Source organism: Choloepus didactylus, chromosome 21 (assembly GCF_015220235.1).
Source record: "Choloepus didactylus isolate mChoDid1 chromosome 21, mChoDid1.pri, whole genome shotgun sequence".
In the NCBI taxonomy this organism is placed as follows: Eukaryota; Metazoa; Chordata; class Mammalia; order Pilosa; family Megalonychidae; genus Choloepus; species Choloepus didactylus.
The window spans coordinates 20,921,635-20,943,775 of record NC_051327.1 but is presented as its reverse complement, the minus strand read 5'-3'; the positions used below and the strand labels follow the sequence as shown (position 1 = coordinate 20,943,775).

General features: G+C 61.5%; 1 protein-coding gene across 3 annotated transcripts; it reads left to right on the top strand.

Moving 5' to 3' along the window:
- The first annotated feature begins 963 nt into the window (after positions 1-963).
- On the top strand, positions 964-17,937 carry ZNF316 (zinc finger protein 316). Of its 3 annotated transcripts, none has more exons than XM_037814811.1 (6): positions 964-1,268; positions 5,018-5,406; positions 5,612-5,724; positions 6,366-6,492; positions 7,015-7,128; positions 13,852-17,937. In XM_037814811.1, exons 2-6 carry the CDS (start codon positions 5,046-5,048, stop codon positions 16,125-16,127), a joined length of 2,991 nt encoding a protein of 996 aa, XP_037670739.1. In that variant the 5' UTR covers positions 964-1,268; positions 5,018-5,045; the 3' UTR covers positions 16,128-17,937. The 3 variants fall into 3 exon arrangements, with proteins under 3 accessions (XP_037670739.1, XP_037670738.1, XP_037670740.1); XM_037814810.1 differs by lacking the exon at positions 964-1,268 and adding an exon at positions 3,127-4,828; XM_037814812.1 differs by lacking the exons at positions 964-1,268; positions 5,018-5,406 and having other exon boundaries at positions 5,621-5,724; positions 5,899-6,492.
- The last annotated feature ends 4,204 nt before the right edge of the window (positions 17,938-22,141 follow it).

Sequence of the window (22,141 nt, the reverse complement as noted above, 5' to 3'; positions counted from 1 at the left end):
CCAATGTTCACATGAGCAGGACTCTTGGTTTTTACAGTGTTGGTTATTAATTTGAAAACATCAAGTGCTGAACAATCATTCTGACGGGTCGGCTTTGGCTGGAGGGTGGGCAGCATGGTGCTCTGGGGTGGGGAAGGCAAGGCTGTCAGTGCTGGATGGAGGTGGGCGACTCACCGGGCCTGCGGTTCCCGACGGCAGGGGCCGTTATTCCAGCAGCTGGGAACCTCCCAGCCACGGCTATAAGGTTCAAGGCTTGGGGAGGGGGGGTGTACTACAGAAGAGCAGTAAGGACAATGGTACAAGAGGATGGGATCCGGGACGCAGCCAAGGCCGCACCTTCCCGACGGGGTCTACAGCCAGACCAGAGAGGGGCCCTGGCCCTCGCAGGTGTCAGGACTCGCTTTCACACCCTGGCTGGGTCCCCTAGGGGTGGATGCAGACAGGATGGGGAGGCTACGAGTGGGCCCTGAGACACCCCTCTCGCCGCGATCACACGGCCTCCTATGGCTTCTGCCTCTGCCTGGACGGCCCTGCACCTCCACCCGACGGTCCTGGTCGCGTGTGCCTCCCCCCGCCACAGGCGCTTCATGCCTTCGGCTGCCGTGGCCCGCCGGACCCCCTCCGTCCCCGGCCACAGCCGCCCACGCCCCCGCTCCACCGGCCATTCACCCTGCCTTGACCTTAAAAGCAGAGCCGGGTGGGCTGGCCGAGCGGCGGGCACCGCGATCCCGGCTCCATCGCCCGTCGGGGAGGGCCCCGGGGCCCTGGCCGCCTCCGGGAGGCTTCCCCCAGCCACCGGGGACGGCAGAGCGCACGCGCGCAGACAGGTGTCCCCGCGAGGCCTCCGTCAGGGTCGCCGCCTCGCGCGTCGTGGGCCCGGGGAGGGTCCCCAGGGCGCGCCTGGGGCAGGGCCTGGCACCCGGCGGGCGCTCGCGGCAGCTGGGTCGGACGCCGGAGGCTCGGCCCGCGGCGGGGGCGCCCCCTTTCCCTCCGCGCCCAGCCCTCTCCGCGCGCCGAGAGCCGGGCGGCCACGCTCCCGGACGAAGAGCCCGGGCGACCCCGCGTGACCGGAAATGCCCCCCCGTGGGGCGCGGGCGGGGCGGGGCCGAGCCGGCGGCACTTCCGGTGCCCACGCGCCGCCGCCGCCGCGCCGCTCGCGGGCCGTCACTTTGTGTAACGCGGGGCCCGCAGCGCGCGCCAGGCCCCGGCCCCGGCCCAGGCCCCGGCCCCCGGCGTGCGCACGCGGCTCGGCCGGCCTGGGACGCGCGGTGAGTGGGGCGCGCGGCGAGGGGGCGCGCGGGCGGGCGCGGCAGGTGCGGGCGGCGGGGCCGGCGTGCGGGTCCGCGGCTTGGGCCGCCCCTCGACGCCCGGCGCGAGAAGGCCGCGGGGTCCGGGCGGTGCTCGGCGGCGCCGGCGGGAGCCGCCCACAGGCCGGGCCTTCGGCGTCGGCGCCCACGCCCGGCGCGGCCCGCGGACCCCCAGCCTGGGCCTGTTCGCGGGGTCAGCGCGGGCTCTGGTCGCCCCCAGCCCCGGCCCGGCAGGCCGCGCGGAGAAGGCGGGCGGTGGAGCACACGCGCGACACCTCCGCCGGCGGAGGGGCGGGGGCCGGGCGGCGGCCGCCCCCGCGGACACACCCATCCCGGAGGGGCTGTCACCACCAGGGCCTCGGCGGGAGGTGGCTCGTGGGGAGGCCTGATAAGCCCCCGGGAGGGATGGGGGTGGGTCCCGCCCACCCGCCCGGCTCTCCCATGAGCTTGCATGGTGACCTTGGGGGCCTTGTCTGAGTCGGGTCTGCAAATGGAGGCCCTGGGGGCTGCTTTTTGCTGTCTTTCTCTGTCGGCCTGGGGGGTTGGGGGGCAGGTAGGACCCTATCCCTGGGGTTGGATGGGGTCTGGGCCGCCTCAGGTGGCAGCAGAGGAGAACCGATGGGCATGGTCAAGGGGAGCTGTGCAGGTACCAGGAACATTAGACCCCCAGCAGTGCCTGTATGGAGAGATCTTGACCTTTGGTTTGGTTCAACAAGTTTTGGCAGCTGCTGGCCGGTGTGGTGAGGGGCTGCCCTGGGAGAGCTGGATGGCCCCCCTAGATGGACTTGTGCCAGGCGCTAACCCTGGAGCTGTGGACAGTGAAGACGGGGTGGTCAGGGAAGGACTGCTTAGAGGAGATCATCTGAGGGGCCCAGTGGGACCACCCCAGAGAGAAAGGGGACTAGATACGTGTGCACCCCACACCCCCACACCTCTCTCCTTCTTGTCTGTGAGGGTTTCCCTGGATTTGGGACTTTCGTGGAGAGTTTCCAACAGTTTTCAGACATTGCCTCCTCTCCCTGCGCTTGCCCCCCACCCCCCCACCCCGCCGTGTCCCATTACTGCCAGTTCAAAATGTCTGCAGTGCTATATCCCAGGGTGCAGACCCCAGCAGAAATGAGGGTCCGGGATGACCCAGGGGTTTACACCAGTGAGGCTGACCCGGAATCCGATGCCGAGGGAGAAGTGAGTGAAGTGAGCTTTCAGTGGACTGACGGACTAGAAGGAGGAGGGAGAGTGTCTGGGGAACATGCCTGGGGAGGCAGAAAGAACCTGGTGCTGGAGTCATGTGAACATAAACTCTGACTTCAAAACCACTGTGTTCTAGGACAACACGGGTGTCTGGCTGTGCTAAGCCCCAGTACTGGCTGCTGACCTCCCTGGCGCTAGCCCCTGGTGGATGGACTTCTTGGAAAAAGGGACTTTACTTGGTAGCCCTCTTTGGGGGCAGAGCCGCTCTTTGGGCTCAGAGGACTCCCCACAGCAGCCAGGCCATTCTGGAGCGTGGCTGTGGGGCCAAAGTACCAAGTTTTAAAAAGCTCACGTTGGTCACATCTGCTGCAGGCTTTAACAGCAGTTCTTCAGCAAACACTTGAGGGCTTAATATGCCTCTGACATGGGGGGATCCGCCTCCTGGAGTTGACGCTGTGCTGGGGCGACAGACCACCAGCAGGCAGTTCCATGAGTATATGGTAGAAACCACATGGTGAGCGCTGTGGGGAGGCCTGAGTGGAAGCGGACGCAGGGGACCTGCCCTTAGAGGGTCCGCAAGAAGACGGGAGAGTTCCAGGGAGTGGATGGCACGAACAGAGCCCCCGGGTGGGATGAGCATGGGGCCACTGTATTCCAAAGCCGTGGAGTTTCTTCCTTCGCTGGGTCCCTAGGTGGGGCGGCCTGGCCCCGGGGCGCCTGGGGTTGCCGCCTTGGGTGGTGACCAGGAGGGAGACGGTTTGGCTTGGCAGGCAGCTGGGCTCAGCCTGAATTTGCAGCCTGGGGCCTGGGTGAGAAGACCGTTTTCTGGGCATGAGGAGGTGGGTGGCGGTTGGGAAACCTGTGCCGGGCATTCTTGGTGCCCTGGGTGCTGGGCAGGGCTGTGTCCTCCTGGAGGTGGCCAGGGTGACGAGTGGCACATTTCTACCCTTCCAGCACCGTCACACACCAAAGCGCCGTGGAGCCTGGTGCGTGAGTCTCCTGGAGAGGCTGGGGGGGTGTCGCCCTCCGAGGCACGGTGCTGTGACCTGAGAATCTGGGACGGGGCATGAGGGTCGGACGGAGGTGGCTTCCCGGTGGCCATGTGTCCCAGCCCCTGGCCCTGGGCCCTGGTCTGTGTGGGGGCCTGCACGAATGCTGGGTAATTCCCAGCTGCCGCAGTGTGGGTCTTAAAGCTGAGCCCCAAGAGCAGTTCAGAAGACGGGACCAGCCGTCTTACACCTAGAAGAGTGGGTGTCACGTGTGAGTTAGCGCAACAACCAGTGGCCTCACTTGTTCTTGTGACTCTAGGGTGTCCTTATGTGGGGAGTCTCAGTCCTGTTCTGGGGTTCTGTGCCAGACGGGGTGGGCCCCGTTGCCCCCATGTGGCCTGACATTTCAGGGTCCTGCCAGGCCTTTGCCCTCACCCCCAGGACTGCAGTGTATTTTTGGTGGGAGCTCACTTTTAGCACAGAGAACTCCTGTGGAAATGGCCCAGATCGAGTCTGCGATGCTTGTGGCTTGCTTGGGGACCGACCTGTTGTCAGACTGATACCAGAAAGCAGCCCTAGAAACCAGCTCATCCAAACCAAGACTCTGTCCTGTCCTGGGGAGCTCGCACGGGGCTGGGCCAGGGAGGGCAGGGGAGCAGCAGGCCTCAGCCCTGGGCTCGGGGCTCCAGACAGTGCTGCAGTGAGGCTGTGCTCCCCCCAAAATACTGTGATGACTGCATGAGAGCAGCAGCCTGAGAGCCGGGACTCTGACACCCCCCTGACCCTCTAAAGTTTTCGACTTGAAGTGTCTTAGGGAGTTCTTCTGCGTGAAGCAGACCTCTGGGATCCGCTGAGCTTTTTCCAGGTGCCTCACGCTCCCGGCCTTCTCCCCACCTGTCCTGTAGGAAGGAGCCGGGCTCACTGCCTTCCTGGAACAGGCCCTGCTGGGCAGTGGGAACGAGGCACCGTCTTGTTTTTCGACAAGAACCCCGGGGAGCCGTACTGGCCCTCTTTCCCCGCCCTGTCATGCTGTGCAGGTGCTCTCCTCTCGCCCTGCTTGGAGCTACCTTCCCACACTCCCCGCAGCATCTTCCATGTGGGCTGCTGATGGGGCAGACGGCTGTCCCTTGCAGGTTCCATTCCCCCCTTTCTGCTACACATGGGCCCCCCAGCTTTGCTGCCTGGACTTGATGGTCTTCACGGTGCTTGAGGAGAACTCGGGGACATGCCTGACCTGCTCCATGTCTTTCCACACCAGGCTTGGGGTTGCCAGCAAGAGGAAGCCGAGAATGCCCTAACTGGGGGTCATGGAGAGAGGCGCCCTTTGGGCAGGCCTTCTAGGTACAGCATATCTTGGTTATGCAATAGAATATCTCAGAAAGGGCCCCAGTTCTCCTGTAGCTTCTGTGTCTTGTCTGTATAATGGGGGGAACACCACCCACCTCCCACAGAGGCCGGGGCGAGGCCCCTGGGGCACCTGTGTCCATGGGGTGTCACAGGCTCATCATGTGCGCCTCATCTGTGTTTCAGGCTGAGCTGAGGATTGCCTCCCGAGGAGATGGCAGCCCTCCACACGGCTCCTGACGCCCCTGCCACCCAGCTGGAGAGGGCGGAGGACAGGGTAGAATGTGCTCCCCACCAGGAAGAGGAGGAGGAGGAGGAAGAAAAGGAGGATGCAGTGGAGGAGGTGGAGGAGGAGGAGGAGGAGATAGTGGTGGAAGAGGACGAGGACCTGGCGGAGGTGGTGGAGGAGGCAGAGGCGGAGGAGCAGGTGCAGGAGGTGGCGGAGGTGGAGGCAGAGTTGGAAGAGGAGGAGGACGTGGAAGAGGTGGTGGCAGAGGAGCCGAGGCCCGTGTCGGGGACCCAGGAGCGGCTTGGCTGTGGTGGTGGTGCCGAGCCCCTGGTTCTTCAGGAGGAGGGTAAGAAGGAGGAGCCACTCGGGGAGCAAAGGGCTTGGGGGCTGGGTCCTCTCTGGCCTAGTGGGAAGTGGCTAGAGCCGGAGCACCTGGGCCCAGGTTTTGAATCAGAGAGTTGCTCGGCGCTCCCAGGCCTGTTTGCTGGGTGAGAGGTCGGCCAAAGTCAGATGCTGAGGGGAGGTGGTTGCTAAGAGATCTTTCCCCTCAGCCCTGCAGACCTCCTGGGTTCCAGCCAGGGATGAGGACCTTGAGGAGGAGGAAGAAGAGGAGGAGGAGGAGGAGGAGGAGGCTGAGGATGATTTCGTAGCAGCAGGGTCTCAGGTGAGCTGCCCTCCCTGGGTTGGAGCTTAGTTGGCGGCTGCTTTGGTACGGTCACCTTCAGACTCAGGACCACAGCTGGGGCTGCAGGAGGATGTGGGGGGCTCCAGCTCCAAGCTGATGGGATATGCCGGTTCCCCTTTCCTGATGGCCACCCCCTCACCTGTACCCCCACAGTCACTTCAGAGGCTGGCTGTCCCCAGGGCCTGGTTTCCTGCTCAGCCCACATTCAGTCCAGTTGGTGCCACTTGCCCACCGCGGATGGGCCTTCAGGCTGCTGATATGACTATACTGCTTGCTCGAGCCAGGCTGCGTGAAGTGGGAGGAGGTGGCCACGGGGCCTCGGACCTCAGGGTGAATCCTGGCCATGCCCAGCGGGGTGTGTGGCCCTGGCCATCTGAACTTGAGTTCTGATCTCTGAAATGGGAGCTGAGTCCCTGCCTCCCAGGACTGCGGCAAGGCCTGAAAAAGCCGTTGGGGGCATGCTGGGCTTTTGTTCATGCCCTGCGAGAGTGGGGTGTGGGAGTGCCCCCGGAGGGCCGTGTGCTAGGGCTGACCCCCTCTTCCATCGCTCTCTTTGTAGAGGCCCCTCACCTCTTGCCCGGGGCAGTGTCGGGCAGTGTCCAGGGCTCTCTGTTTTCCAGGGGCTGGTGACCTTTGAAGATGTGGCCGTGTACTTCTCCTTGGAGGAGTGGGAAAGGCTGGATGCTGGCCAGCGGGATCTCTACCAGGATGTCATGCAGGAGAACTATGGGATCCTGGTGTCCCTGGGTAAGGAGGTGGCCTTTTGTCCCCAGGAAGCATTCCATCCCATGGCTGCCAGGGCCTTAGCTGCCTGAGAGGGAGGCTTCCTGAGCTTGGAGAAGAGGGCACTGCAGCCAGCCCACCTCCCTGGATAGTCCTAGGGACTCATTGGTTTTTGGGATATTCTGGGGCCCCGCCGTGGTCTAGGAGTGCCCTGAGCCAGGAGGGCCGTCTGTGGAGCTGCCAGTCCAGCTCTTGTCCCTGCTGTGCGTCTCCAGAAGCCACGAGGGCAGAGGAGTCAGGTGGAGAAGGTGGGAGGTGGGCCCCGCAGGTGGAGGTGTGTGTGGAGGGGCTGCAGGACGGAAGCTGAGGGCCACCCGGGCAAGGCTTGGAGAGAGAAAGGGGTGTGGGAGCCCAGAGCAGGTCCTGGAGGGGATGGGGAAGGCAGTGAGGACACCGAGGAGCAGATGGCGGCAGCGGTCCGCGGGGCGAGGGCTGGGGCGCCGGTGGGAGCAGCCCTCAGCTGCCCTCTGTCTCTTCCCTGGGCAGGATACCCGATCCCCAAGCCCGATCTGATCTTCCGGCTGGAACAAGGGGAAGAGCCGTGGGTCCCAGATAGCCCCCGTCCCGAGGAGGGGGACATTGTCACTGGCGTCTACACAGGTGAGCGTGCAAGGGAACCTCATGGGGTTGCTGCTCGCCCGGCCCTGGCTCTCAGGCCTCGGTGCCGTGGCTCCCCGGCTGGGCTCTGGAGACAGGTGGGCGCAGTGCCCCCCGTGGTTCCTGCCCCCTGGACCCCGAGGGCTGGGAGGGCCTTGGAGGCCTTTAGTCCGGTGCCCTTGGGACCCTTTAAAAATGACTCTGCGGCCCCACCTTGATCCCATGGGTTGAGATTTTTTCTGTTAGCGAGGGATGCATTGTTGAATTTTGGCCTGGAGCTGAGGCTGGTCCAGGAGGTTGCCTGGGTGCATCGGGGTGTTGGGTGCTTGGGCTACACCCCCATCAGATTCGGAGGCTCTCACCAGTCTTCTGGCCTCCCTGAGCGTCTCCTCAGGCTCGCCCTCCGTAGAAGGCCAAGGCAGGCCCGTGCCGGAGGTTGTGGCTCTGGCCCTGAGCGGGCACTCAGCCTCCCAGAGAGCAGATTTTGGAGAAATGTGTGTGAAAGCCTTCGTGTTGGTGGAGCCTTCGTTTGGGTGGTGGCCTTGGGTCTGGCTCTGGCCTGGTGCCTTCTGCTCTCCCAGCCTCACTTGAGTCGCCTGGAGAGTGAAGAATGCAAACCATTCGCCTCTGGGCTGAAGCTGGGGGACTCTGGGCTCTATCGAGGTGCTTTGTGAGGGGCTGTGGGTATTCTCAATGTTCCAGAGAGTTCTGTGGAGGGCCCCTCCCCTGCAGTGTTTTTGGGTTTGAGCTGGAATGACACCAACCTGACAAGGGTTCCATGGAGGTCAGGAGATTGCATGCTGATCGCACGCCTGTGTGGACTCAGAGCAGTCATTGGGGGGAGGGTTAAGGTGAAAACACGGGCCACGCACAACCAGTAACTTGCCTCCACATGTGCTCTTTAGAGTACCCCCGCACCCCTGTGCTGCAGCAGGGCCCTGTCACCTCCCCTGGCGGGTGAGGAAATGGACGCTAAAGTAGCTGTGGGACCTGCCCGAGGCGGGGTCGGGTGCGGGTCTCTGCTTTCCTCACTTTCGCTGTAATGCGGGGTGGGGGCTTCCCAGAGTCGGAGTTGGGAGGGCCCTGGCTGGTGAGAAATTGCGCTGTAGCCGCCAGGCCAAGGCTGGGCTGTTGGGGACACTTCCTCAGAGGTTCTCAATGTGCCCTGTTTACAGAGGGGAAAGGGACACGGGTCGCCACCGACCAGCCTCAGGGCACGTGGTCTGACTGTGCCCCCGTCTCCGGGCTTCTCAGAGGGAGCTGGGGTAGAGTTGTTGGCAGGCTCGGGCCTGATTGCACCCCCTTTTGTCTGGGTGCCACGTGGTCCGAGTTTGGCTGGGGGTTGAGAGCTCCCTGAAAGGCTGCCTGCTGGACCCTGCCCTCGGCTTGCCCTGGGGCCCGTCAGGCCGGGAGTCTCTGGGCCCAGGACGCCCCCTGCCCTGACCGTGGGTCCAGGCGTAGCCTCTGATGTGGCCCGGGCGGCTCGGGCTGGCTGCACTAGCCCAGGTGTGGGTCAGCTTGGGCAGAGAGCACCGTCGAGGGCTCCCTTCCTGACTGGGGCTGGACTTGCTTGCCAAATGCCTCCCTCCCGCTCTCCCTGCATCCGTGTCTGTTCAGCTGAGCCAGGCGAGAGCTGGGAATTGCCGATCTGGACAGGATAGGTGCCAACTGTCCTGAGCCTGACAGTCCGAGTTTCTGTCTTGGAAGACACGAGCGTGTTCTGAAGGCTCTTGTGTTTCTTGACAAGTTGAGCCACCCGTAAAGTGTGGACCCTGGCCACGTTCTCCCTCTCGTGTGGCCGCCACCTCCCCGGTGCTGCTGTGCAGCCTCCCACTCGGCCCTTCACGCCCTTGCCCCAGTGCCCCCTGGTAGCACACGGGCAGCCTGCAGCACAGGCCCGCGCAGGGAGGCCTTGGCACTCCTCACCACTTCCACCTTCTCCCTCCTCACCGGGCTGAGATTGCGGGTCCCTCATGGCAGTCACCTGGCAAAACCCTGCCCCGGGGTGAACCCCACTTCCTGTCTGCTCCAGATCTGCATTGGACAGAGGGTGCAGCAGGAGAACAGCATGCAGGGGGGCAGCCCTCAGACCCACGAGGCCGCTGTCTCTGCCTTGGCTGGGGTCTCTGACCTCGTGTCCTTGTGGGGTTGGCTTCTCTGCTCCCTGAGCTGAGTTCCACAGCCCCAGGACACCACATACCCTGGTTTCCCAGGCTGTCCCACCAGCCTTCTCCACCTGCCTTCTTGCCGGCCCAGGGTCCACTCCTAGGTCCTCTCCTTTCCTGCCGTGGGTGTGTATGCTGGCCAATCCCAGACTGCCCCCTCCTGACATCTCTGTGTGGGCATCTAGTGGGCGGCTCACACTAGAACTGCCCCCCCCCACCTCAGTCCCCCTCCTGCAGCCGCCCTGGCACCTGGGGGGCCCAGCCTCAGGACCCTGCTCCTTGTGCCGCTGCCTTCCTCAGCCCACCCCTGCCTGCCTTATTTTTGAGCCTGCAGCCACAAGTCCCACCCTCCAGGCCCATGCTGCACATCTGTAATTCCTTGGGGTTCCAGCCCTTGCCCACCTCAGGGCCTTGTCCCTGCTGTCCCTTCTGCCTGGAATGCTCTCCGGGGCTGCTCGGGACTCTGTCCCACTCGAGTCACTGCTTGCTGAGCTGCGCTCAGAGGCCCCCATGTTCTCTGGAGCACCCTGCTCAGAGGTCTGCTGCCTGGTTTCCCGTCTGCTGCCCCCGGTGGACTCAGGATCCACGCTGGCCATTCTGGGCTGTCCCCAGCGCCCAGTGCAGGCCTGGCATGCTGGGGGCTTAGGGTGCTGGGTGGGTAAGGAGCAGCCCTGGGAGGTGCCAGCGGGGGGCTGTGAGGTCAGCTCCTGATGGCTGTCCCTCCTCAGAAAGTGAAAAGTGGAAGGGAAAGAAAGCCCAGGACCGAATCAACTTAGAAATCGCACAGGACAAGATGAAGGTAAAATAAAGCCCAAGCTAAAAACAGAAGCAGGATGAGGTGGACACACACCCTAGGTGAAGGGAGACGATGGTCAGCAGGTGCAGCCAGTGGTCCCGGGGAGAAGCTTGAGGAGCAGCTGTGCAGGGCAGCCACCCTCTGTGTCCCCGCCCAGCCAGATGCTCCTGAGCGTGTGTGCGTGTGTGTGTTCTGGGTAGCCCTGTGACTCTTGTTCATGAGGGTCCACCTCCCCCCTGACCTTCCCCTCCTGTTGGGGACACGGCCTCAGAGGGATGGACCGGCTGGCTCCGGACACAGAGCTGGTTGGTGATCTCCTGGGGTTAGAGACGGGTTCAGCCTCAGAGAGAAGGGAAGGTGGGCCTTGGTGGGGTCTGTGATCGTGGTGCACCTGACAGCAGGCAGGGGGCTGAGCTGCAGACTTGAGGGGCAGCTGGAGTGACTGTAAACAAGGACAGCAAAGGACAGTCTGTAGGGACCCTGGGGAGTCTGCAGTGAAACATGGCCATGGGGTGCCTAAGGTAATGCACTAATGCTTCTGTAGCACTGTTGCAAGTGTTTTACAGCTGTTAATCCTGACAACAATCCCACGAGGTAGGTGCCATCATAAACCCATTTTACAGATGGAGAAACTGAAGTTAAATGACTTGCCCAAGGCCCATGGCCACAAAGTGGTAGAACTAGGATGCAGAACCAGCAGAGTCCACACACTTAAGGTAAAGCTGAGGGAAGGCGAGATGGCAGTTGGGTTCTGGTCTTGTCAAATGAAGCAGATTCAGGGCTCAGGAGTAAGGAAAACCTGGCAGCTACAGCTTGTGGCAGAAGTTTACCTCCTAGGGAGCACAGAGGAATAGTGGGCCCAGATGTAAAAACTCACCTTTAGATTGAAGGGGACCAATAAAGGCCGTCAGCACCAGCACACATGCTCGCTCCAGGAAGGCCGCGGTGGTCAGATGATGGCACCTGGTGAGGAAACGTGGAAGAAGCTGCTAATGGTGGCAGCCGGGGTCCTGGGTTTTTAATCTGTCCCTTGTCACCGGCCTGGTGAGGCCATCTTCCTTGTTTGAGTCCCCCTCTGCCATCTCCCATCATCTGCTCCATCATGGAAGGCCAGAAACCAACACTGAAAGGGTCTTACCCTGTCCCCAGTTCAGGACACGAGCTGTGATGGTGTCCCCGTGGCCCTGTCTGGGTCTCCCCAGAAACAGCCGACTCTGAGCCCCTGATGGAGAGCACCTGTCTGGCCTGGGCACCCAGTTCTCCTAAACCCCTCATGGTCGCTCAGCATTTTTCCAAGGCCGGAATCCCAAGGAGCAAATGACCTGAGGGAGGTGCCATGCTAGCTCCCCACCCCACCAGGGGCCATTCCTCTTCCCCTCTCCCCTTGGAGGCAGGTCCCCCCATGGGGTGTGGTCCTCTGGGCCATGTCTTGTCCCCCACCTGCACCCCACACTGCTCCTTGTCAGACTGTCTGTCCACCCCTGGCTGGGGGTTTTCTAGTGATACTCACGGGGACCCAGAGCAGGGCTTTGGCTGGAGATCCAGGAGCCCTGCCCTTCCCCACTGCACCCCCGGGCAGCACCTCTAGATCCTGGGCTGCTTTGGGCAGAAGAAAAGGGAATGAAGGCCATTGTCAAGCACAGCTGGCCCTCCTCTGGGTTCCTGTCGGGTCCCCTCCACATGGCCCAGTGGCCCGGCTACTGCCCAAGAGCCCCGACTCGGGGCCCAGCCATGTCAGACTTCCCAGGGACTCCCCTGTCCCTTGGCATTCAGTGCGGGCGTCCATACCTTACCAGCTGTTTTGGCACTGCCCCTGCTTGTCCCTGTTCTTGGATGAGCAGTGGTGCCAGCTCTGGAGCTTGCCAAATGCCCAAGTCTCCTCAGGATTGGCTCTGTCCTCACCCCCCAAGCCAGACGGCTTTCTGAGTGCCTCAGACGCCAGGGAAAAGGCTTGTGGACTGGCTCTCTGGGACCTGCTCCCCCAGGCCCTGTTCTTGGTAACTGAGATGCCTGCTGGAGGGCACCCACCTGGCCTGGGCACCCAGTTTTCAGAGGCTTATTTATCCAGGAGATGGTTATTGTTTCTGGCAAGGTCCTGAGGTGTCAGGCACACCGCACTGGGACATCCTACTTGTTCCCCAGCTTGAATTTCCTGCCTTCGGGGTTTCTCGTTAACCACTCAAGGAACCCTCATCAGAGGCTGAAGGTAAAATCATTTTGGAGACTCAAACCCCAACTGATCTATGCCTCCACCCAAACTGCCCCATCTGCCTCTCCCTCCACCAACTCCTCCCTGCCCCTTAGAGGTGCGCCAGCCTTCACAGATTTGGGGTGAATTACTACTCAAGAGGGCCCGGCCACTTCATGCCATTCATGGGGAAAGTTGGAGGGAACTCAGCTTAATAAGAAAATGTTTAATTTAAAGCTTATTTTTACGCATACTGTTACTAATTAGAGAAAACTTGAAATTGCAAAGCATGAAAAAATAAACCCGTTTTCTTGTCCTTTTCTCTGAGACATGTCTTCCCGGCTGAGGAGCCTGTGGCTCTGTGAGGTGTCTCACTCATCCCTGGGTGGGTGGATGGGGGGTCCCCACGGGACACAGGACAAGGGCTGTGCTGGGGCTGGGCGGCCTGGCTGGGATCAGCCTTGAGGGAGGGACTCGGGGTCGAGGCTCACCCAGCTGGTGGCCGATGCCAGCCAGAGCCTTGATGGCAGGGGAGGGGACCCATCCAGGAGCTCAGCCTCCATGGACACAGCGCAGAGTCCACCTGGGATCAGGTGTGCAGGTGCCTGGAAACACCTGGAGCTGCCCTGGGCCAGGCATCTCCCCCCCAGGTTCCCTGGGTGACTTGGTTGGTTCCCTGCCAGGTGTGTCAGGATGGCAGGCAGGTCAGCACCCCTGTTGTCATGTGAGGAAACACTGGACCTGACTCCATATCTGCTCTGTGCTGCCTGCACAGTCCCCCTGGGGGTAGGCCTGGGGTGAAGCCTGGTGGAGGCACAGAATGGGGGAAACCTGAGGTGATCCTTGGCCTGCCATGGAGGGCGCTCATGGTTCACCTGCGGCCTTAGCAGATGTGGGACTGGTTCCCCAAGGCAGCCAAGCCAACAGCACTGCTTAGCCCAGGAGCCTGGGTTCTAGTAGGGAAAGGGATTCAAAGTCTGTACAGGCTGCCCCTGGGGCCTCTGAGGGTGACACAGAGCCGTCTGCCATCGCCTCCGGGTCTCCTGCCTCGGCCCTCGGCAGCCTCTCCTGGGCCTGCAGTGAGAGCAGGAGGGAGACCCCTGGCCACTGGCAGCCTGAGGCTGGTGGGGAAAACCCCGGGGGAGAGGGAGGGGTGCTTGGGAAGGGCCTCTGCCCTTGGGCCAGGCAGGCCAGCCCTGTGAGGTTCTCCAGGGGACAAGGAGCTTTTGGGGAGAATGGTCCCTGGCTCTCATTCTGCTTCTGGGCACAGGGACTTGCAAACAAGCTCCCCTGCTTTGTAGTGTCCCCATAAAGGCAACTTAGAGGAAGCTGTTGTAGGGCAGCCTCAAAGGAAAGGAACCCCAGCCTTTGTGGGGCACCCACCCGCATATGCCTACAAATTCCCAACTCCAGGGCGAGGGGAGGGTGCCAGGTTGGGGCTTTACTGTCCCAGCGGCCGTTCAGGGCTGGTGGTGCGGCATGGACAACCTCCGAAGCGTGGGTTCTCGGGGCAGCGGCCGGCAGAGGACTCCTGTCCCGCCTTCCCCTCACTTCTCTCCTGGCCTCCTTCCCCTCAGGGGCCTGGTTCTGGGCCGACGACATGGAGGACCACGAGGAGGAGGACGACGAGGACTTTTTGGCGGAGGTGGCCGAGGAGGAGAACGAGCCCCCCGGACTGTGGTCGGCGGCCTACGGCGTGGGGGATGTGCCTGGCACGTGGGGCCCCGACGACTCGGACTCGGCGCAGACCTCGGAGGGGTGGGGGCCCGACCCGGGTGGCCTGGAGGTCCTGGCCGACGGCTCCGACACGAAGCCTTTCCTGGCCAGCCGAGAGCCGGGGGCGAACCTGCTGGCCCCTTGGGCGTTCCCGGCCGCTGTGGCCGCCCCGGCCGGCCGGCCCGAGACCACCTGTGACGTGTGCGGCAAAGTGTTCCCGCACCGGTCACGGCTGGCCAAGCACCAGCGCTACCACGCCGCGGTCAAGCCCTTCGGGTGCGACGAGTGCGGCAAGGGCTTCGTGTACCGCTCGCACCTGGCCATCCACCAGCGCACGCACACCGGCGAGAAGCCCTTCCCGTGCCCCGACTGCGGCAAGCGCTTCGTCTACAAGTCGCACCTGGTGACGCACCGGCGCATCCACACCGGCGAGCGGCCTTACCGCTGCGCCTTCTGCGGCGCGGGCTTCGGCCGCCGCTCCTACCTCGTGACGCACCAGCGCACGCACACGGGTGAGCGGCCCTACCCGTGCCCGCACTGCGGCCGCAGCTTCAGCCAGAGCTCGGCGCTCGCGCGGCACCAGGCCGTGCACACCGCCGACCGGCCGCACTGCTGCCCCGACTGCGGCCAGGCCTTCCGCCTGCGCGCCGACTTCCAGCGCCACCGGCGCGGCGGTGGTTGCGCGGAGCCTGGTGGCAACGGCCCGCGGCAGGAGCCCGGCGACACGGCCGGGCCCGAGGAGACCGAGGCGGAACCCGAGGGGCCTGAGGCGGGCGAGGCCGACGTGGAAGGCGAGGCAGGCGAGGCAGGCGAGGCGGCGGCGGCCGAGGAGCAGCCCAGCCCCGCGCACAAGGAGCCCGAGCCGGCCCGGCGGCCCCCAGAGCTGGGGAACGGCCTGAGCGAGGGCCCGGGCCCGTCCTCCCACCCGCTCGGCTTCCATTTCCCCATGCACCCCAAGGCTTGGCTGCACCCGGACACTTTCCCGCTGCTGGGCCTGCCGGACTTTGGGGAGCGCTTGCCGCCCGACGGGCGCCCCCTGCCGGGAGCCCTGGGGGGCCCGCTCTCCCTGGTGGAGGGCGCGGGGCTGGCCTGCGACCCTTTCAGCGGCGGCGGCGGCCTGCGGCCTTCGTTCGGGCCCGCCGTCGGGGGGCTGCTGGCCGAGCCGGTGCCCGCCGCGCTGGCCGAGGAGGAGAGCCCGTGGATCTGCTCCGACTGCGGCAAGACGTTCGGGCGCCGCGCGGCGCTGGCCAAGCACCAGCGCTACCACGCGGGCGAGCGGCCGCACCGCTGCGCCGACTGCGGCAAGAGCTTCGTCTACGGCTCGCACTTGGCGCGCCACCGGCGCACGCACACGGGCGAGCGTCCCTTCCCGTGCCCCGAGTGCGGCGCGCGCTTTGCCCGCGGCTCGCACCTGGCAGCGCACGTGCGCGGCCACACCGGCGAGAAGCCCTTCGTGTGCGGCGTGTGCGGCGCGGGCTTCAGCCGGCGCGCGCACCTGACGGCGCATGGGCGCGCGCACACGGGCGAGCGGCCCTACGCGTGCGGCGAGTGCGGCCGCCGCTTCGGGCAGAGCGCGGCGCTGACGCGGCACCAGTGGGCGCACGCCGAGGAGAAGCCGCACCGCTGCCCCGACTGCGGCAAGGGCTTCGGCCACAGCTCGGACTTCAAGCGGCATCGGCGCACGCACACCGGCGAGAAGCCCTTCCGCTGTGCCGACTGCGGCCGCGGCTTCGCGCAGCGCTCCAACCTGGCCAAGCACCGGCGCGGCCACACCGGCGAGCGGCCCTTCCCGTGCCCCGAGTGCGGCAAGCGCTTCTCGCAGCGCTCGGTGCTGGTGACGCACCAGCGCACGCACACGGGCGAGCGGCCCTACGCCTGCGCCAACTGCGGCCGCCGTTTCTCGCAGAGCTCGCATCTGCTCACCCACATGAAGACGCATCGCGGGGCGGCGGCGGCCCCCGCGCCCAAGGCCGAGGCGCACGCCAAGGGGCCGGGGCCGGCGGGCCCGAGCGCGGGCGCCGGGGCGGGGGACCGCGGCAGCACCCTGCTGGAGTTCGCGGGCGGCACGAGCTTCGGCTCCGAGCGGTCGGCCGCCTTCCCGGGGCCCTCGGGCGCCTTCGAGGAACCCATTATGTAAGGGAGGTGCAGCCCGCGGGCCGACCGGCCTCTCCCCTGGGTGGCCTGGGCGCAGGCCGCTGGGTGAGGGCCCCTGCTCCCTTGGCCTCGGGGGTCTGAAGCGCTCGGTCCTGGGTGCGGTGCCTTCCCTTCGGTCTCCCGGCCCCCGTTCTCGGCCTTACCCCTGTTCCGGGCGTAGAGAGGGGGCCGGCGTGCCCGGGGCCGGACGGCGAGTGGGGCCGGCTTGGGAGCCCAGGTTGAGGAAAGCGGAAGCGGGTCGGGCCGGGCGGTGGTCCCCCGACGACCTGCACCGCCCGTCCCGGTTCGGCGCTGCGAGGCGGAGGCGGCAGGTAGCGTTATTTATTTGACTCCATTCAGATTTGGGTGACCAGGGGCAAAGGTGGCTTGTGAGTTTGTACCCGGGTTTTACGGTGATGGAGGGAAGCCCCCGCGTCCAGGGGAGGGTGGGGCAATCAGGGGAAGATCCCCGGCTCCTCCCCTGCTCAGCACAGGTGCCGGCCTCTGGGGATCAACTTCTTGCCCTTGCGGGGTGGGGTCCCCGGGGGCCGCTGGGGAGGTTGTTTCTCTAAGCCAGGGCGATGGCAATGACCCTGGGGAACCTTTTATTGTGACGATCGGCTGTGGTATTTATTTCCCTCTCTGTATGGCCTGAAGGACCGGGAGGAGGAGGGGGGAAAAGCCAGAAACCAAATCCGTGGCCCGGGCGGGTGGGTCGCAGGAGTTCGCGGGGTTCCGAGGAGTGTGACGCCTTATCCTCGGGAGTCGTTGGCTCCCCGCCCCTACCTGAACCCCGAGGCCCGCGAGCGCTAGTTGGGTACGCCGGATCCGCCCCAGGCTCGGCCTCCTCCTCCCGTTCTCTGGCAATTTTACCTCTGGGGGCTGGAGGTCGCACACTCGGAGATCCAGGCTCCCGGGACCTGCATCCCAGCTTTCTGTTCCCTGGGTTGCCTGCTCCCCTGCAGCAGGTGGGCGCGCCTAGCCCCGTCCTCCTTAGATTTAGTAACTAAGCTTAACGTGGCTGGGATTGGTCGCTGGGTCTTTCCCCACATCCCGTAATTAGGGCCCCGCGACCTCTACCGGTCCCTTTTTAACCCTGCTTCTGTGACTCCTACACCAGAAGCGAGTCGCGATTCAGTTTGGACCATTTCACCGGGAGCGGGACATTTGCGCAGAGTCAGGGTCCACCTGGGGGACTGTGGGCCTGAGCCCTTGGCCCAGCAACAGACAAACCGAGCACCCACCTATGCAAGGCCCCACCTGGCCGGTCCCCTTCCCCTGGGCTGGGCCGTTGGGGGCCGGGCAGGCAGCTGAGGCATGGCTCCGGCTAGACTCCTGCCCTGGTGCTTTTGGGGCCAGCACGAGTGGGGCCAGAAATCTGAGATTTTGAAGCACCTGCATTCCTTTTTAGACCTAGTTCCTTCCATTTTAGTGTAGACATGGCCTTGGAGGCTGAGTGCCAGCAGCCTTGGGGCTGGGGCTGGGGGCGGGTTCGAGGCGTGTTGTCGGTGGGTGGGAAGTGGGTCTGGGTGGTGGTGAGAATTGGCCTGGCTAGGTGCACAGGAGGGCAGGGGGCCGGGGAGGCACTGGGAACGTGGAGATTCCTGATCAGTCCCTGGTGCCGCCAGCTCTGGTTCTGATGCCAGTTTCTCTCTTTGAGGGGTGGGAGCCTCAGAAAGGGCCAAGGGGAAGGTGGGCAGGAGGCCGCGGAGTTCGCCCCTCCAGTGCTTGCCTTCGTGCCCCTCCTGGCCCCCTGCTCCTGCCCTGCCGCTGTGGGCAGGAGAAGCTAGCTTTAATAAAGAGTGGAGAAACGAGCCTTCGACTGCCGTCCGTGTTGTTGCTGCCCGGGCATCAGGGAGGCGCTGTCTCAGGCCCTGGTCTCTCTTTTGTGCAAACGTTTTGTGGGAGCTGCTCTTGGAGGAAACCATGGTTGGTCCCAGGACTGATCCCTACTGCCTGCACCCCCCAAGTCTTACTGGAGGTCCCCCAAGGCCCCCCCCCCCCACACACACACTGCTATATGCTCACTGTGATTCGTGCAGCTGCCTTGGAATATGATTGTGTTTAGGATTGTTTGGGCCCCAGATCTCACCCAGAGGCCCCACCCCACGTGGCTTTATCCAGAGGCAGGCGAAGCTGCACCCCCAGGGCCTCAAAACACCTCCCTGTAAGAGGATTTATTGGCTTTTTATTCTCACCACATAGTAGCCCTCGTGATCAAGTCTGACCCTCCCATCTTTTCCCATGGGTTTGAAAAATATGAACTGTGAAGTAAATTTATTTTCAAATGTGATTTGGCATCATAACAGAACAACCCAATATTTCAATTAAAAAAGGGGAAGGGACTTTAAAGTCTATTGAAAAGCTAAATTATTCCCTGATAGAGCTTAACAGTTGTCCAGCCAAATACTTTATTATTACTATTTTAGGATAAGTAAAACAAAACCTGACAGTTGTAGAATAAAAGTAGATGTCCTTGGTAGTTTTGAGGGGGCTCTGGGATTCCCGGAGCCCTGTCTGATTCTGCAGGTGCCAGGGAGACACAAAGGGCCCTGTGACCCCGAAAGTGGGACCTGGAGAGTCTCGTGGCTTTCAGTCTGGTTCTCACCTCTGCTTTCTGGTCATTTTCCTGTTTCTTGTCCCATTTCCCCAGACTTCTGCCTTTTCTGACTCCTTTTTCTCAACCTTACCATGCTCTCTTTTCGAACATTTCTTTTCTGTCTGTTTCTTTCTCGAATTGGCTATATATGGAATGAAATACTTTGAAATTTTTGGTTGTATTTATTAAAGTTTTATGTTCCTTGTCAATTTTTTTCCTGGTTATAAAAACATGCTAGCTGTAAAAATTCCAACAGTACCAAAACGTGCCAAGTAAGAGTCACACCACACCCAACCATTGGGCACCCCCTTGGTACAGAAAGTGTGGGGGCACAGTTTTTTCAATGTGTGTTTAAAAGTAGGAACCTCCTTTACACAGTACTGTGCAACTTGTTTTTTTTTTCATTTAACAATAGCTCATGGATGTTACCTATCTGACGGAGGGCTTCCTTGTTTTAACTGCTACTGCACAGCTTTCCCTTCCATAGCTAAATTGTAATTCATGGAGCCATTCCTTAGGGGTATTTGGTCATTTCCAACTTTTCACTACTACAGATAATGCTGTAACAAAGATTCCTGTACACTTATCTTTGTGCAGTCGTTATCTGTTCATAGGAGATAAAGTGCCGTTGGGTGAGGCTATTTTGCGACCGAGAAAGGTGAACTCAGAATGTGCTCCCGGAGCAGAGAGAGCTGGCACCCCCGGCCTCGCCAGCGCCGGGCAACCGCCATTTTAATCTTTCCTTGGTTCTTCAGATTAATCACTGCAATCTTCGCAAGGACTACAGAGCAGCTGATGGCCTCTGTTTCTCTCTCTTTAACACATAAATAGGTGTTTTTAAAAGCTCGTGGTCTTTCCTTAGGTATTTCTGTGGCTGCAGATGCAAAATATCCCCACCAGGTTCAAGTTCGCTCCTCTCGGGTTTTGGTCTCTGGCTGCTCTCTGTGCTTCTCACCACAGCCAAAGGGAGGGCCTAATCAGACAGAGTGCCAACAGGAGGGCTGTTCATTTATTCGTTCATTGATTCACTCAACAAAACCCATGGACGCTTCCTGGGGGCCCTGTGGGGGACCCCCTCTGGCCGGGCTAGAACATGTTTAGAGCCCAGCCGCAATACAACTGTCTGACTCTCTTAGTGACTTGGCAGACTTTTGGTTGGTGATCCAGAGAGAAACCCATTTCACTTTAATCGTGAGCTGGTATGTGTGTGTGCATGTATGGCACGCACACACACTTCATGAACCGATATTCTTGCCACGTTTTTTATTCTACTTAATCTATTTCACTAATTTAAAAAATGCTAAATTTAAAAATAAAAATGAAAAGAAAAGTGCTGATCCCAGTCCACAATGAGTCACCACCTGCAGGTTGAAAACCAGTTTGAATTGCTCCAAGTGCTAGCTCGCCAAACTCCCTTCTGAGTGGGACCCACTCCACTCTGGGGAAGGGGCTCTCCCAGGGCTCAGCAAGGCAAACCCAGACGCTGGGCTGGGACCCCGCAGCAGGAAAGTCTTCTGTCCCAGTGCAGCTGTGTCCGAGCTGCCCGTGTGGAAGCAGGCGGGGCAGGCCTCGGTCACCAGAGCCCCTCTTTCTCCAGGGCCTGGGCGTGGGTTGGCAGCTGCCTTTGGGAACCCAGAACTCCAGGCGGGCCCTTCACCTTTTATGCTTTGCCTACTCCGTGCCCTCTCCGAGAGGGAAGAGATGCTGGGGACAGGTAACATCTGTACGTGTGTTCTAGCGCTGTCCAGGGGCTTTGTGTGAATTAGCTCATTTAATCCTCACAACAAGTTGTTCTTATTATTCCCATTTTGCAGGTGAGGAAAGAGACACAGAGAGGTTCAGTCACCTGCCCAAGCTTTTGCCTCAATTCAAGCTCAGGCAGACTGGCTCTCGAGTGTGTGCTTAACTCCTTCAGCGGTTGGAGTTGATGGACAGAAGAGAGGACTCCGTCTATAGCAGAATACCTTACTCTTGGGGGGAACCTATTCCACTCCATGTGGGTGGGGCTGACCCAGCCTTGCCCACAGAAAATGGTGTGCACATGGCCACACCTGGCCAAGGCACCCCAGTGATTGGCCAAGGTATGAGCCCATGAGCTAAGAAGAGTAATTAAGGTAATTCCTGACATTTTTATTCAGGGTTATAGAGGAAGATATCTTTCTGGTGGGGTGGGGTTTGCTAAGTTAGTAGAACGTCCTTTCACGGCCAGTAGGTGGTGTGTTGGCCATGTGGAGAAAGCCTGTCTGAGCTATGCAGAGAGAAGAGAAATCTTGATGACATCACTTAAGTGCCTTGATGCAGCTGTGCCTGAAGCACCTCACAAAGAACACTTTGTTCTTAGGTCAGCTGGAACTGGGTTTCTGTTTCCTTACAGCCCAGGCGTATCTGGGATCTTTCATGATGAAAGTCAAGGTTAAGCAGAGCTTAAATGCCCACGTTCCTGCCATTCCAGGTTTGGAGGATCAAGTTTCCAGGTAAGTGTGGGGCCCTGAGGAGAACGCCCAGCCTGCCTGAACGGCACGGTGCGTGGTCCCAGTGTGCCTGGGTGCACTGCTGAAGGTGCAGTGCCCAGGAGGCAGCTGCGCAAAGACCAGCCCATTGCGCACACACGGGGTTGTGCAGTAAGACTGCTGCAGAGTGAGTGGCTGTGGGAGGGGATGGAGTGGGGTGGACAAAGGAGGTTAGAAGCCATCTCTTGTCCATCGTTGCAAGCTACCCCCAAACTTCATGGTTTAAAACAACAGCTTATTTTATAAGCCCCTAGATTCTGTGGGTCAGGGATTCAGGCAGGGCACAGTGGGGACGACTTTGGGATGACGGCTGGGAGGGAGCTCAGCTGAGAAGACGTGATGGCTGGAATCACACACTGGAACTTGGGCTGGAATAACTGGACAACCAGCACTGTCACCTGGCACGCCCACAGGTGGGCCTCTCCAGGTGACCTCGGAGGGGTTGGTCTTCTTACGTGGAGGTTCCGGGATTCAAGCATCTTCCACAAACAAGGCAGAAACGGCACGGTCCTGTGTGACCTCCACTTAGAAGTCCTCCAGTGCCACTTCCACTGTGCTCTGTTGGTGGAAGCAGATTCAAGGGGAGGGGACCTAGACCCCAACTCTCAATGGGAGCAATATGAAGGACTTTTGCAGTAATTTTCCTTTTTGACAAGTAGGTGTTAGCTCCTGCACTGCGTTGAGTAGCGTCTCCCTATCCACGTCCACCCGGAATCTCAGAACGTGAACTTATTTGGAAATAAAGTCTTTGCAAGTGAAATTAGTTATGTTCAGATGAGGATATACTGGATTGGGGTGAGCCCTAAATCCAGTGACTGGTGTCCTTATCAGAGGAATGAGGACGTTAGACACAGAGGAAGATGGCTGAGTGACAACAGCGGCAGAGATTGGAGTGATGTGTCTATACAC

What these genes read in the sequence shown, in the direction of transcription:
- ZNF316 (XM_037814811.1), top strand. Translation starts at nt 5,046, where the DNA reads ATGGCAGCCCTCCACACGGCTCCTGACGCCCCTGCCACCCAGCTGGAG. An exon ending in TCGTAGCAGCAGGGTCTCAG is followed by an intron (nt 5,725 to 6,365) that starts GTGAGCTGCCCT and finishes TCTGTTTTCCAG; the next exon opens with GGGCTGGTGACCTTTGAAGA. An exon ending in TGGGATCCTGGTGTCCCTGG is followed by an intron (nt 6,493 to 7,014) that starts GTAAGGAGGTGG and finishes TTCCCTGGGCAG; the next exon opens with GATACCCGATCCCCAAGCCC.